The following is a 14726-nucleotide window of genomic DNA, read 5'->3' on the forward strand; positions in this document are numbered from 1 at the left end:
TGTAATTAATATATGTATATGTATTTTTTTCTGACAGCACAATTTTTCTTATTATGAATGTATTACTGTGTCACTTATTTTTAAATTTCAAAACAAAAATCCAAATTGTCCCTTGACAAAAGTGCTCTCCTGTAATGCTTCTCTTGCATTAAAGAGGCAAGTATGAGTTTGGAAGAGTAATTTTATTGATAATGTGAGTCCATATGTCTCTAGAAGGAAACTAGAAGGAGAGATACGGTCTGTGTGAAGAATCAGTGCTAAGTTTTGAAATTGTTTTTGTGGTGAGACTTATGTAACTTGACCTTACTGTGGTCCCAGAAAGCCTGGGACCAGCCTTGAAACTGAGACCTTGTGAGGAATTTATTACTGCAACAGCAGGAAGTGCTTGTCGTTTCAGCTCACCTGCACATTATCTTAGTTTGATCTTAGTGTTGAACTTTCATGGAAGGTAAAGAAGTGGGAAAAGAGCCAGTTGTACAACGGCATGTGGAGTTTTTAATCTTAAGCTGTTTTCTATTTGGCTGGTCTTTTTTTTTGTCTCAGGGTTTAAGTTGTAGATTAAGTATGATGTCATTTAGCATATAGCAATCAAAATAGTAATAAGCAGAGATGTATATCTTAATGCCTTGGCTGCTTTTCTTTCTTTTTTACAAGCTCCAGAGTTCTTGTCCTTTTAAACCTTCTTCGAAATAGTCTTACTGGGACTGAGTTAGGCAAGATTACAACCCCAAGATGAAGATACGAGCTCACATAGCTGTTAATAGCCAGTAGTTCTCACGTGGTCTGTTACTTTTCCTGACTATTGAGTATGAGTAGAATAAAATGAACTGTGTAGCAGCATTGACTTTGTCTAATCATGTCACACTTGTTAGTTTTGGTGACCTGGCATAAGGATGCAGTAGAAAGCCAGTAGGTTGCTTGTTAAGCTCCTATCCGAAGTCTGACCTGGAGGTCTTCTCTAGCCCTTCCTCTCTACCTTTTCTAAAATACACCAAACAAAGGGCATCCCACTCCCTCCACCTACGGTGTTACTTCAGTCCTTCTGAGTTGCCTGGTCCCCTTTAACTGACCAAATGTGCATTTCTTTTATAGAATTCCAATACAGCCGTGGAAAGAGTTCCCATAATTGGTCAAGTGTTGACAAAAAGTTGTTGGAATCCTTTTATCTTAGCATATGGTAAGAATCCAAGGTGTGGCCTCTCAAACCCAAACTTCTAATGACACACACCTGTACATGTGTACAGCACACACACACGCACACCCATATGTGGGAGTGTTTTATATGCAAAGTCCTAGGGAGGACTGGAGATGTGGCTCAAGCAGTAGAGTGCCTCCATTCAGGGAGGAAAGAGAGCAGCCTGACTCTATGTGCGGTTTTCTGTTGAGGGACTCTGACAGGAGAGCCTGCTCTGGGGCCCACGTGGAGAAAGACAAGATGGCGCTCTCCAAGACAAGCTGCTGACCGTGCTGGGTTTCATATTTCCTACACGTAAAAGTGAGAGAGGGCAGGCCTTGCTTGAAACCCTATCTATGCCCACAGTCTTCCATCAGTACCATCTTCCTCTGACCAGCAGGCACTGCTTCTGTTCCTCTGTTTCAGCACTGTACTTACCTTTGAACTGCCCACTAAATTTCATGTTCCTGTCTGAGGTTTGCCTTGGTTCTGAGATAGCAGAGGTGACTGGCAGGCACAAGTCTGCACGAGTAGCCAAAACCGGCCGTGGCTGTATCACCACTGTTCCACTACTTATGCACTTTCTTCTGCATAAGCAGGGATCTTTTCTTTCTTTTCTTTCTTTCTTTCTTCTTCTTTTTTTTTTTTTACAGTTTTATAATATGAAAATTGCTTTTTAAAAACAGTAAAAGCACACTTGGGAGGCTGAGGCAGAAGGATCAAGAGCTGGAGGTCAGCATAGGCTATATAGCAAGACCTTGTCTCACACAATAATGAATCAGTGAAAGCAAATTGTTTCCATCATGGAAAGAGGTCAGTCAGTTACCTATAGATAGTATAAATTGAGACCAGGATCAGGATAAGAGGATAAAGAAGAAGGAATGATTTAGAAACGAAGGACACGGACAAGAGAAGAACAGGTAGTAACAGGCAGGCAGCACCTTTTTGTCAGTGATGTCCTTCCGTACAGATACTCGTCCACCTCCCCAGTTCTGGGTTTGTGCCTCTAACTCTGCCCCCCGAGATCAAGCCTAACAGCTACAACCTTGGGCCTTCGCTGGCCATGCCCTACTGCTTTGTGTGACCGTCTCCCCCAGACTCAGCAGCTTAGAACAGTAAACATTTATTGTCTTAACCAGAATAAGAGTATGCTGGCTTCATACTTCTAAACTATAGAATTGAAGTGTGAGAGTGTAGTATTACTTGCAATTTCAGTTCAAGACATCAAAAAGTAAAATACTAAGTAGCAAATGTGTTGGTCTGTCCTTTCCCTTCCACTCATTCAGAATCCAAGTTTGCACAGGACCTGAGGTCATGACTGTCTGCAAAATGAGCCCCGGGCACCTTCACCTCTCACTTAAGTGTCCTGCACCCGTGGGCTGCTCCAATCCTGATGTTAGGGCCCCTGGGAGGAGTCTGCTAGATGACACCTCTGTGGTGAGTGCTGGTGGCACTCATGAGTAGCAGGGCAACTACCAAAGCAAAGTAAGCCCGTTAGCACTGCATCTCTGTGCATGTCTTCTTTTTAATTTTGTTTTTGAGACAGGGTCTCGCTATGTAACCCAGGCTCACCTGGAACTCTCTGTGTAGCCCAGACGATCCTCAGAAGCCTCTGCCTCCCAAGTGCTGGGATTATAGGTGTGCACCGTCACATCTGCCTTCATTTTAGTGCATTTCAATGCATTGAATCTGGCTAAGAAAGGCAGAGCCTACAGGTTGGGTGAAGTTTTCCTGGCTCTTCTTTTTCTTTTTTCTTTTTTTCTGAGAGAAAACTTTAAAATGGTACACTTGTGAACTAAGTGTGCGGAATCACCCAACCCCTGGGGAAACCACCCATCTTTTAAATTCCTTTAGATTTAAACTTCATAAACTAACTTCCTTCCTCCCTCCCTCCCTCCCTCCCTCCCTTCCTTTCTTTCTTTCTCTTTTTTCCTTGCTACCCCTTCCTTCCCCCCTTCCCCACTTTCCCTCTCTCCCTCTCCTTTCCTCCCTTCTCTCCCCACGTACCTCCCTGCGTTCCCTGCTTCCTGTCATATTGCATTCTTTGTAACCCTGGATGTAGCTTGTGTCAATGTCTGTCACACTTGCTACACGGAGATAGAATTTCTTCTAATATTTAAACCACAAGAAGTACAACATCACATTTTTACTCGGTGGTGTTAGTTAAGCCCTAGGATCTTTAGAGGTTATATTATATGACTTTTGACATGATGGATCTCAGGCAGTCCTATGCCTGAGGATTCTTGGTTTGAGCCCATAAAAGCTGGTGGGTGAGGGAGGAGGAAGGCCCCTCAGCATGAACCCTGCCATGTTTATTCAGAAATGTTAGTATTTGGGAAAATATAAGCTTACGATTGTCAATAGGGGGAAACACATTTAAAAATTACTGTTAGGGTTTTGTGCTTTGAGGGAGAGGATACTGCAGTTGTTATGGGGGTGCAGAAACACCATTTCTGCAGTGTTTATTAGATTGCAGAGGGTGGGAAGGTGCAGCGTGCCCTGGAGCTCTGCAGAGGATGACCCCAGGTGCTGGGTATGCTGGCCTCCCCTCTGGGGCCTCCCTGTGAAGTCTGCAGTGCTTCATTCTAGCTTGCATGCTGACAGCTTCAGTTTTGAGTTCCCATTTTGGTTTCTTAGTTGTGCTATCAGATCTCCACCTGGGGTAGACTCAGTCATAAAAAGGGAAGTGGCTCATCAAGTACTTGTTCCTGCCAATGGGAGCATTCAGCCATCAGCACCTTCATCTTACATATCTGCTGAAGTTTTCAGTCACAGAGGGGAGAGTAAGCGCATGTAAGAGGTTTCTGTGTTACCCAAGTCATTTGATACAAAGCAGGATACACTTCAAAACAATCCTTTTTGTTATTTTTTTTAAAACAAATGGGAGGGTATTCTATCAATTTAACAAATTAAAATATTGAATTGGAGCTACTGACTACTGATGTGCCCATGCCAGTCATGTTGGCTTAAAAAGACTGAAATTGCTAATGGTTTGAAATGTGAAATAAGCACTGAGTTCATCCGATTCTTCCCATCACTCTTGTTGGGCTTTAAAAACTGCTGTTGTTTCAGAAAGGGAATTGAGCACAGAAGAGCTAAGCTTCATGGTTCCGAACGCACAACAAGAAAAACCCACACAGCTAAGCTCACATGTGCTCTTGGATGTGTGTTTTGTCATCTTAGTACTGGGAGGTTTTCCTAAGCACAGTGGTTTAAGTTTTCATGCATATGAGCTTTTTTTCTATTGATAAAACCTCATTTTACTTTTTCCTTTCTGTAGATGAAAGTCAAAAAATCCTTATATGGTGTTTATGCTGTCTGATTAACAAAGAGCCGCAGAATTCTGGAGAATCCGAACTTAATTCCTGGACGCGGGTAAGAGCAAATCATGTGAGCACTGCTTTGAACTAAGTTGATTATTTAAAGCTACTGCTTGTTGTGTCCTCTTTTTCTACTACCTTTTCCTCTTTTTTTTTTTTTTGTCCAATTCTATGATGTTTTAGAACCTTTTTAAAGTATACCATTACCTTGCTGAGTGTAAAGTATTTAGAGATTTCAGTTTTGCTGGACTATGAGTTCCAAAAAGTACTGGTTATTAGGATGCAATTCCCAGTGCTGACAAAACCTAATTTGGGTGCTTTTGAAAAGCTCCTTTCAGGTAATTCAAAGAATCTACTCATTTCCTTCTGGCAATTGCTGCTTTCAAAAAAACAATTTCTCCCTTCCCATCTAGCTTAAACCCTTATGTAAGAGGAGTCTCTAGAGACTTCTCTACCTCCCTCAGAATCTGTTCTGGAGTAACTATAATTCGGAAGTGCCCGGGAGCAGCAGTCTCTATTTTGTGCCCTTAAGTTGTTGCCTGAGCCGTGTGTTCACTGTGTTACCGCCTGCTGTTTGCACTGCTGCTCAGGCCACCAGTCTGGATACAGACTACCCTGTGTGTTTTGGCTTCCTCTGAAAGGGTGGGCACACATTCGAGAGTGTGCTACGCCTGGGTCCTGGCTGCCTCGCCAGCTGCATGCTGGCCATTGTTTTCTGTTACCCCACCGTCTTGTGGCTACAGCCCAAGGACTTGCTGATGCCTGTCAGACTCTACTTAGCAGTGTGCATGTGGCTCAGGTTAGCTGCTCAGTGCTGTGAGATCGCCCAAGCAGCTTAACCCACATGGTTTTGTTTATCAGTTTGACTGGTGATACAATTGCATTCACTCCTTTTCTTGATTGCTTCATTTTAAACAAAATTGCTAACAGAGATGATAAACACAATATTTGTATTTTTGCATTAGATTCAAAGAATACAGTATGCACTAGAAAAGAATTGTGAGGGAAGAAAAGAATACAAAATTTAACCGGGAAGAAAATTCATATAAAGGGCTGAAGAAAACTGTATACAAACAATTTTACAGAAATTGAACAGAATATTTAGCGTTTAATTTTTTAATTGTTGCTTTTTATCTAGTACTTGATATTTTAAGGACTATTTAGCATACAAGTTCGAGTTGGCTAGCTCATTAAATCTTAAAACAGGCCATATAATGAAGTGTGCTTAAAATGATTGGGTTAACTTTCTTCATTTAGCTTATGACCTTATTAGCCTGTTTTAAAATTTCTAGCCTCATATTTTATTATGTGGTTTTTCCCTTTTTTAATACCCTGTCTACTTACTAATAGGCACTTGAATTTAGTACAACATTAAAATTAAAACACTGAGTTCCTGCTTTCGGGGATCTCACCTCAAAGGGGGTAACTCTTTGGTGGAGCTGGGGAGGTGTGATGATGACACGGAGGGGTACTTGCTCACACTTGGGGGTTTGGAGACATTTCCTGAGGGAGGACACATAGTAGCTAAGGGCTGAGGGATGGCCAGGTGAGCATGGCTGCAGGTAGGGAGAATAATCCCGTGAACCAAGAGAATGTGCAAAAGCATGGGGGTGGGAAAATAAATGCTGTCTTCAGGAAACCGGGGTGCATTCACTCCTCTTCATGAGATGCCTGGAACTTGGAGTCTGTGGGGTTACTGATGAGCATGAAGCCAGAGAAACAGGCAAACACCAAACCTTACATATGGTTATGACATTTTTATTTGATCTCGAAGGTGGTAGGAAACCAGTAGAGTATTTAAACAGAGAACTCATATGGCCACATGTGAGTTTTAGAAACCAACTGGAAGTTGGTTTGGAAGAGGGAAAGGGACAACTTTGGAAGCTGTTATGGTAATCAAGGTAATGAATTGAGAGGACCTGAATAACATGGAGCAGGTGGGCCCAAGTTTTAAGGTAATTCATTAATGGGCTGGTGGAGTGGCTCAAGTGGTAGAACACCTGCCTAGCATGCATGAGGCCCTGAGTTCAAACCCCAGTACCACAAAAAAATATAGATGTTTCATAAAGTAAGGTAGGTAATCAAAAGATGTAATGGCATATTAAGTGCAAACATACTTGGGGGTGTTGGTGGAGATGTATAGAGTCTTTGTACTTACGATTTGAAGGAGAGTAAGCTGATTTGCAGATAGTGGGTTAAAAGTGAGCAGTGATGGGGAATACAGTAGTGGAAGTGCTGGGTGAGGGGAGACTACCCAGAGGTGGGATGGGGAAACCACAGCGCACCTCCAGAGAGGGATAAAGGAGGACTAGAGTGTCAGTGTTATCGTTGGTTCTGTTCTCTTCCAGAGCAATGCTGAAGAGAAAGCTTAATGCTTTGAAGGCATAGTGTTGGTATTTTGCTGCTGAGATACACCCCCATCCCAGTTGAGCAAAATTACACTATATTCCATCTGTGACCTAGCCCTGCTCAAGCTTAGGCAGATGCCTCTTTTCCCGAGGAGGGAGTAGCCCCCAGTTGATGATCCAAGTACAAATGGGGGAGGTGAAGATCCACATTTACCTACTTAGCAACAACAGAGAGAATTAACACAGCTGTCGTGGTCGCCCTACCCACGAGGGGCCCTAGCATAGGTCACCCTTACATTCTTTGAGATCACACAGTGCTAACAAGTCTGAGGGAGTACCACAGAGAGTATGTCTCATATACTCTGCCATCTTAACTGCCTGAACTACCAGAGGGGTACTATGCACATGAGTCCTACAGAGGAAATAGGTTCTCTCAGTTCTGACACCCTGCACACAGAGTCAAAACCCACCAGCCATAGTCTAAGTGCCACAGGGAAGCTACAATACATTGGTAGTAGGAATTAAATTCAACACTGTGCAACAAACCAGTATTCCAGGGCTCATCATCAAGAGAAAGATAACCATAAAAAGAACCTCACTTAAAAGTAGAAGAAATACCCAGCTCAACAGATGTGCATGTCTCAACACAGAAATATAAGAAATATGAAAAATGGCCACATGAGTCCTCAGAAAGTTCATAAACCTCTAGTAACTAACTCTAAAAATACTGAAGTAGATGAAATGATGAATAAAGAATTCAAAAGAAGCTGGGTGTTGGTGGTTCATGCCTGTAATCCTAGCTACTTGGGAGTGTCCATGTTTGAGAACTGCAAATAGTTCATGAGACCCCCACTCCCGTCTCTAGAGCAAAATGGACTGATGGAGTGATTCAAGGGGTAGAGCGCCAGCTTTGCAAGTACAAAGCACCAAGTTCAAACCCCAGTCCCACAAAAAAAAAGAAAGAAAAAAGAATTAAAAAGAATGATTCATTGATTTAAAAGATCAGTGAATTCTAAGATAACACAGAATGAAATAAGGAAGGCAATGTAGGATATGATGACAAATTCAAGAGATGGAGATTTTGAAAAAAGAACCAAACAGAAATCAGAGAGTCAAATAAAAAAACTCAATGGAAAACCTCACCAATAGACTAGATCAAGCAGAAGAAGGAATATCGTGGCTCAAAGACAAGGTTGCTAAACATCTAGACAACAGCAGAGAAAAAAAATGACCACAGCATTCAAGACCTTTTGAACATGGCCTGAGAATGAGAGGTCTAGGCTGGAGGTGTGGCTCAAGTGGTAGAAGAGCTGCTGCCTACCAAGCACGAGGCCTTGAGTTCAAACCCCAGTGCTGCCACGGGGGAAAAAGAATAATAGATCTAGGCAGACTAAAGGCATAGAAAACCAATTCCATGAAATAATAGCTGAAAAATTTCCTTATCTCAAGAGAGAGATGGATATCCAAGTACAGGAGGCATTTAGAATGCTGAATAGACATGACCAGAAAAAGAACCTCCCCATGTCATATTATGGTCAAACTGTCAAGAGCACAGAACAAAGAACATTGAAATGTGCAAGAGAGAAGCACCAGCTTATTATAAGGGAAAACCCCTCAGAATAAGATTTCTCAGCAGAAACTGTAAAGTCCAGTAGGGCATGGAATAATGTAGCTTAAGCACTTAAAGAAAAAACTGCTAATTTATGGGCCAGCTACAGTGGCTCACACCTGTAACCCCAGCTAGTTGGGAGGTGGAAATCAGGAGGATCATGGTTCAAGGCCAGCCTTGGCAAAGCGTTAGTGAGGCCTTATCTGAAGCACTAAGCTGAGTGTGTTGATACATAGCTGTCATCCCAGCTACATATGAGGTGTAAGTAGGAGGATTATGGTCTTGACTGGCCTAGGCAAAAACATGAGACCCTATTTGGAAATCAATTCAAAGCAAAAAGGGATAGGTATGTGGCTGAAGCAATAGAGGACCTGCCTACAAGTATAAAGTCCTGAATTCCATCCTCAGTATAGCAAAATAGAAAGAAAGAAAATAGAATCTAAATAACTATATCCAGCAAAGTTATCCTTCAGAATCAAAGGAGAAATAAAGACCTCACAAGGTAAGTATAAACTAGAGGAATTCATGGCCACTATCCAGTATTGCAGAAGGTGCTTAAAAGAATCCTACACAAAAAAAAGAGGAAGAAAAAGAAATAGAATCACAATAGCCCAGGAATAAATAAATCTTGCTAGAGAATAGCTAAGAAAAGAATTAGGAAAGAATTAAACTGTTCAGAAAACCATCCAACTTCTAAGACAAATAAGAAGGAAATAAGAGAATGTAAAGTATTCAGGATAACCAGAAGGAATATAACAAACTGATAAAAATTTGCACATGACTTTCAGTAATAACCCTGAATATAAAAGCTCTCAGTTCTCCAACTAAAAGACATAGGCTAGGTGAATGGAATTATAAAACAAGACCCAGGCCTCCTGGTGCTTATTACAGCTGTGTTCTTACACTGTATAGAAAGAGGAGGCAAAGTAAACCTACCCCATATGCATCTCAGACCAGGCCGTATGCCTGGTCTGCATTGTGAATGGGGAAACATGAAAAAAAAAAATAAATAAAAACAAGACCCAGCTGTTTGCCATATACAGGGAACTCACCTCACTGGCAAAGACACAGACTGAAAGTAAAATGATGGAAAATAATGTTCCAAACAAATGGAGTCTGAAAGCAGGCAGGAATAGCTGTAGTCACATCTGACAAAGCAGACTTCAAAATCATTCAGAAGGGAGAAAGAAGGTCTCTGTATATTGATAATGGGAACAATCTATAAAGAAGATATAATGATGGTAAATATACGTGCAGCAAACATTGGTGCAGCCAATTTAATAAAACAAACACTACTGTCCATAAAGGGACAGATAGGTCCCATATAATAATTGCAGGTGACTTCAGTATCTCACTCTCACCAATAGATAGACCACCTAGGCAAAAAAATCAGCAAAGAAAAGTTATAACTACACTGGAGATCCAGTGGACTTAATAGTTAAGTAGTACAAAATAGTCCATCCAACAGGTGCAGAATTCACTTTGTTGCCAGTAGCTCCTGGTATGGAACTTTCTTCAAATTAGATACTATTTTAGGCCAGAGAGCAAATCTTAATAAATGCAAAAATTGGAATTTTTTTTGTATTTTGCCAGATCATAGTAGAATCAAACTGGAAATCAACAGAAAGAGAAACTATAGATACACTTTTGAATGCCCATGGGTCATCAGAGAAATCAGTGGGGAAGTAAATGATAATGGACACACACGTGCTAGGACATGTACTAGGTCCTGTGGGGTCAGTTAGTCATTTGTAAGAGGGGTGCTTATAGATGAGTCCTACGTCAAAAATAAGATGTCAAGTAAATAGCCTAATGATGCACCTCTAATCCTTAAAATGATAGGAGCAAGACAAACCCCAAAACAGCAAAAAGAATGAAATAGTAGTAAGTCCACAGCTAAATAAATGAAATAGAGACAGTGGAACAATGGGAAAAAAAAAGATTTGGTTCCTTGGAAAGATGAAAAAAAAAAAAAAAGATTGACAAACCTTTAGCTGAACTACCCAAAAGATAAGATCTAAAATAATAAAATTAGAGATGAAAGGGGACTCTTAGATAGCACTGAAATCCCGAGGATCATTAGGGAATATTTATATTCCAGTAAATCTGGAAGGAATGAATAAATTTCTAGATGCATTTGACCTATCAAAATAGAACCAAGAGGATATAAACCACTTAAACAAATCTATAACAAGCACTGAGATTGAAGCAGTAATAAGGAGCCTCCTGACAAAGAAGAGCCCAGGACCTATGGAGTCACAGTCAGATTCTACCAGACTTTTAAAGAACTAACAACAGCGCTCCTCAGACTATGCCATAAAGCAGAAAGGGAAGGAACACTACCAGATTCATTCTGTGAGGCCAGTATTACTCTGATAGTAAAACCCGATAAGGACACAGCAAAGAAAAGAAAATTGTACACCAATTTCCTTGATGAACATAGACACAAACATTTTTAAAATGCTTGGAAACTGAACTCGGCAACAACATTGAAAAGGTCATACACCATGATCAAGTTGGTTTCATTGCAAGGATTTGTGTTCAGTATGTACACATCAGTAGGTTATAACACAGCACATAAATGGAATCAAGACCAAAAACTACACTATCATGTACATAGATGCAGAAAAGGCCTTTGACAAAATCCAACATCCTTTCATGATAAAAGATTTGAAGAAACTAGGAATAGAAGGAATATATGTTAACATAATAAAGGGTATATTTGACAAATCTGTAGTCAGCATCATTCTAAATGGGGAAAAACTGAAATAATTTCTTCTAAGGTCAGGAACGAGGCAAGCGTGTCCACTCTCCTCATTCTTACTCAGTACAGTCCTGGAATCCCTAGCTAGAGCAATAAGGAAAGAGAAAGGAGTAAAAGGAATTCAAACTGAGAAAGAAGAAGGTAATCTATCTGTATTCGCAGATGACGTGTTCCTTATACCTAAAAGATCCAAAAAACTACTAGATCTGATAAACACTCTCGGCAATATAGCAGGCTACAAAACCAGCATACAAAAACCAGTAACTTTTCTATATACTAACAATGAACAGACTGAGAAAACAATTCTATTCACCTAGGAATAAACTTAACTAAAGAGGTGAAAGACTTCTACAATAAAAATTATAAAACGTTGAAGAAAGAAATTTAAGAAGACATCAGAAGATAGAAGGGCATGCCATGTTCATGGATTGGCAGAATTAATAGTGTGAAAATAGCTATACTACTGAAAGCAGTCTACAGAGTCAGTACAATCCCGTAAACATTCAAAGAAATAGAAAAATCAATCCTAAAATTTCATACGGGAGCACAAAAGACCTGAAGAGTCAAACTAATCCTGACCAAAAAGAGCAATGCTGGAGGAATTACAATACCAGACTTCAAATTAATAGTATAGAACCATAATAACAAAAACAGCATGGTACTGGCACAAAAACAGACATGAAGACCAGTGGAACAGAAAAGACCCAGAAATAAACCCACACAGCTACGGCCATCTGATGTTTGACAAAGGAACCAAAAACAGATGGGAGAAGAAGGCAGCCTCTTCAAAAAATGGTGCTGAGAAACTGGTTATCTATATGCAGAATACTAAAACTTGATCCCTGTTTCCTACCCTATACAAAAATCAATTAGAAATGGATTGGAGATCTTAATGTGAGATCTGAAACTTTGAAACTGCTACAGAAAATGTAGGGAAAACACTGGCAGATACAGGCAGAGGCAGTTATGTTCTGAAGGGGACTCCAGTTCTCCAGGCAGCCAGAGCAAGAATTGACAAATGGGATTACACCCAATTACAAAGTGTCTGCACAGAAAAAGAAACAGTTACCACAATCAAGAGACAGCCCACAGAATGGGAAAAAATTGTTGCCAGCTATTCAACAGATAAACATAAAAAGAGCTCAAAAAATTAAACAGCAAAAGAATACCTAATCCGATTAAAAATAGTTGTATGAATTGAACAATATTCAGAGGAATGAGTACAAATGGCCAATAAATCCATGAACTGTTCGGCATCCTTAGCTGTAAAGAAAATGCAGATCAAAATACACTGAGGCTCCATCTCAGTCAGAATGGCAGTCATCAAGGAAACAAACAACAGATGCTGGTGAGGATACAGGAAAAGAAGCCTGCACACACTGCTGGTGGGAACGTAAGCTAGCGCAACCACTCTGGAGGTCAGCACGGAGGTTCCTAGAAAACAAAAACCCTGTGACCCTGCCACGCCACTCTCGGCATACTTCCAAAGGAGAGTGAGTCCACATTCAAGAGAGATCCTGCACACCCATGTTTACAGCAGTACTGCCTACAATAGCCACGCCCTGGGGTCAGCCATGAGCACCCAGTGGATGGATAAGGAAAGCGTGGTATATATACATAATGGAGTATTATCCAGCCAGAAAGAAAGAAAGCATGTCAGTTGCAGGAAAGTGGAAGGAACTGGAAACCATTATGTTAAGCATGATAAACCAGCTCATATGTGAAATCTAGAATTAAGATGATGATGATGATAATAAAATAATAGTAGGGCTTGAGTGTAACACGGGGATTGTCTAGGGGGATGGGGAGAGGAGATGGTATTAGGATGAAGAGGACTGAAGTAGATAATATGTATATACATATATACAGAGCATAATGAAACCCAACAAACACTTTGTGAAAGGGGGTGTGGCGGGGGGGGTTCTTCATACCTATGAAATTGATATGATGAAACCACCTTTTACTATTAATGTTTGCTAATAAAAATAAATAATGTACACAAAAAGAAATTTATGCATTATGCTCAATAAATAGTATTTGGTATGACCTATGGAATCTGAGACCTAAAATTGAATAAGATGAAAGGTGAGACTGTTAAGATGGAGTTAAAGTTTCAAAGGGAAAAAGAGGAATTCCATACTTAAGTTACATGGTTTTACATTGGAAACTGTTCCTTTATTCCTCCATGGGCCAGAACAACATGTAGATATGGAGGTGCCCACAGGTTTCTCACCCTGAAACTGGCCTCGAGGACAGCTCCTGTGTGAGAAGGAGCTGGCCTCCACACTCAGCTACATCTGGACTGCTCTCCTTGGAGCAGAACTGAGTCACGTGCCAGAGCTCAAGGCCAATGGTTCCTCATCTGGGTGCTGAAAAGTACCTGTATTGTTTTCTGCATTCAAAACTTAAGCTTTTTTATTACTAAGATAATGAAGGAAGAAACCTGTACTGCAGAATTCCTCAGTATACCAAACATTAAATCCCACAGAAAGGGACCACATCTTTTTGTTAAGCACTGTATTCCTAGCTTATAACAAGGCTCTCTGTGCCCTGGCTGTGTGTCTTTTGTCTGCTCTTATGCACACCTGGAAACTCCCTCCCTTGAGTTCATCATCTACCTCCCTAGTTCTCCCGAGAGCCACGTGTTACTCTCTGAGGCCACTGTTCAAATATCACCTTGCCCCAGAGGTCTTCTCTAGCACCCTGTCTCAGACACTTGTTCTACTTATTTTGACTTAATTTTCTTAGTTCTGATCGCCCCCTGACATTCTAATTGTTTTTCTGTTTCCCTATTACCTCCCAAGTAGGCTACAAGTTCCATAAAAACATTGACCTAATGCCTGCAACAGTGCGTGGCATGTAGTAAGCCTTCAGTAATTATTTGCTGAATCGGCAAATAGATGAATAGGATTGTAGGTGCTCACATGTGGTGAGGAGAACACCTTCCACAGGAAAGAAGAGAAGGTGCAGTAGAAGGCTGGACACAGTCAAAAAAAAGTGGCTGCTCCATTAGGTTGGTGATAAGGCACTTAGAGGAAGAAGCTGAGATTAAGATTAAAAAATATTTTCATTTGTGACAAATTTTAGAGGGCTGTGAATGCCAACTTGTGAATGTGTTTGGTGTTTTTAGAAGTGAGTGTTGTGGTACAAACAGAAGTGCTGCAGTGAGTCAGAGGCACTGACTCTGCTGGGGTTTTGGGATGATCACACCTTGGAATTTTTCTGAGTTTCAAACCATTTTAGGACATTGCTTGCTTTTCTTCTAGAGCAGCCCGCAGAGTGCAGCCTGTGTCTGTGCTTCTGGGCTTTAGACAACCCCGGTAGGCATGGGTATGCTGGCTCCCAGAGGCCTACCTGGTGCCGAAGCAGGCAGACTGCATCCTGCAGGCCAGCAGGTCAGAAAGACAGGGACTCAGGTGTGTTCTGCGCAGGAGAGAGCGAGGGGCTTGAGAGAGGACCTGCCTTCCCTTCCTCATCCTCACTGCCGGGGGCCCTTGACATCCTTGGGGCC

At 41.2% G+C, this 14726-nt stretch overlaps 1 protein-coding gene and 1 non-coding gene across 14 annotated transcripts in view; both read left to right on the top strand.

Annotated features, from left to right (window-relative positions):
- Fancc (FA complementation group C) overlaps positions 1–14726 on the top strand; it is a 184420-nt gene that overhangs the window by 69641 nt on the left and 100053 nt on the right. For 12 of the 13 annotated variants that reach the window (XM_074052583.1, XM_074052574.1, XM_074052572.1 and 9 more), the window contains 2 exons: positions 1093–1177; positions 4455–4564. In XM_074052583.1, the coding sequence (XP_073908684.1) occupies positions 1093–1177; positions 4455–4564 (195 nt within the window). The remainder of the gene's footprint in view (positions 1–1092; positions 1178–4454; positions 4565–14726) is intronic. The other variant, XM_074052571.1, reaches the window with a different exon arrangement.
- LOC141416004 (small nucleolar RNA SNORA51) lies at positions 9321–9447 on the top strand. The gene has a single exon (XR_012440941.1). It is a non-coding gene; the product is annotated as a small nucleolar RNA SNORA51 (small nucleolar RNA).

Source organism: Castor canadensis, chromosome 13, assembly GCF_047511655.1.
Source record: "Castor canadensis chromosome 13, mCasCan1.hap1v2, whole genome shotgun sequence".
Taxonomy (NCBI): domain Eukaryota; kingdom Metazoa; phylum Chordata; class Mammalia; order Rodentia; family Castoridae; genus Castor; species Castor canadensis.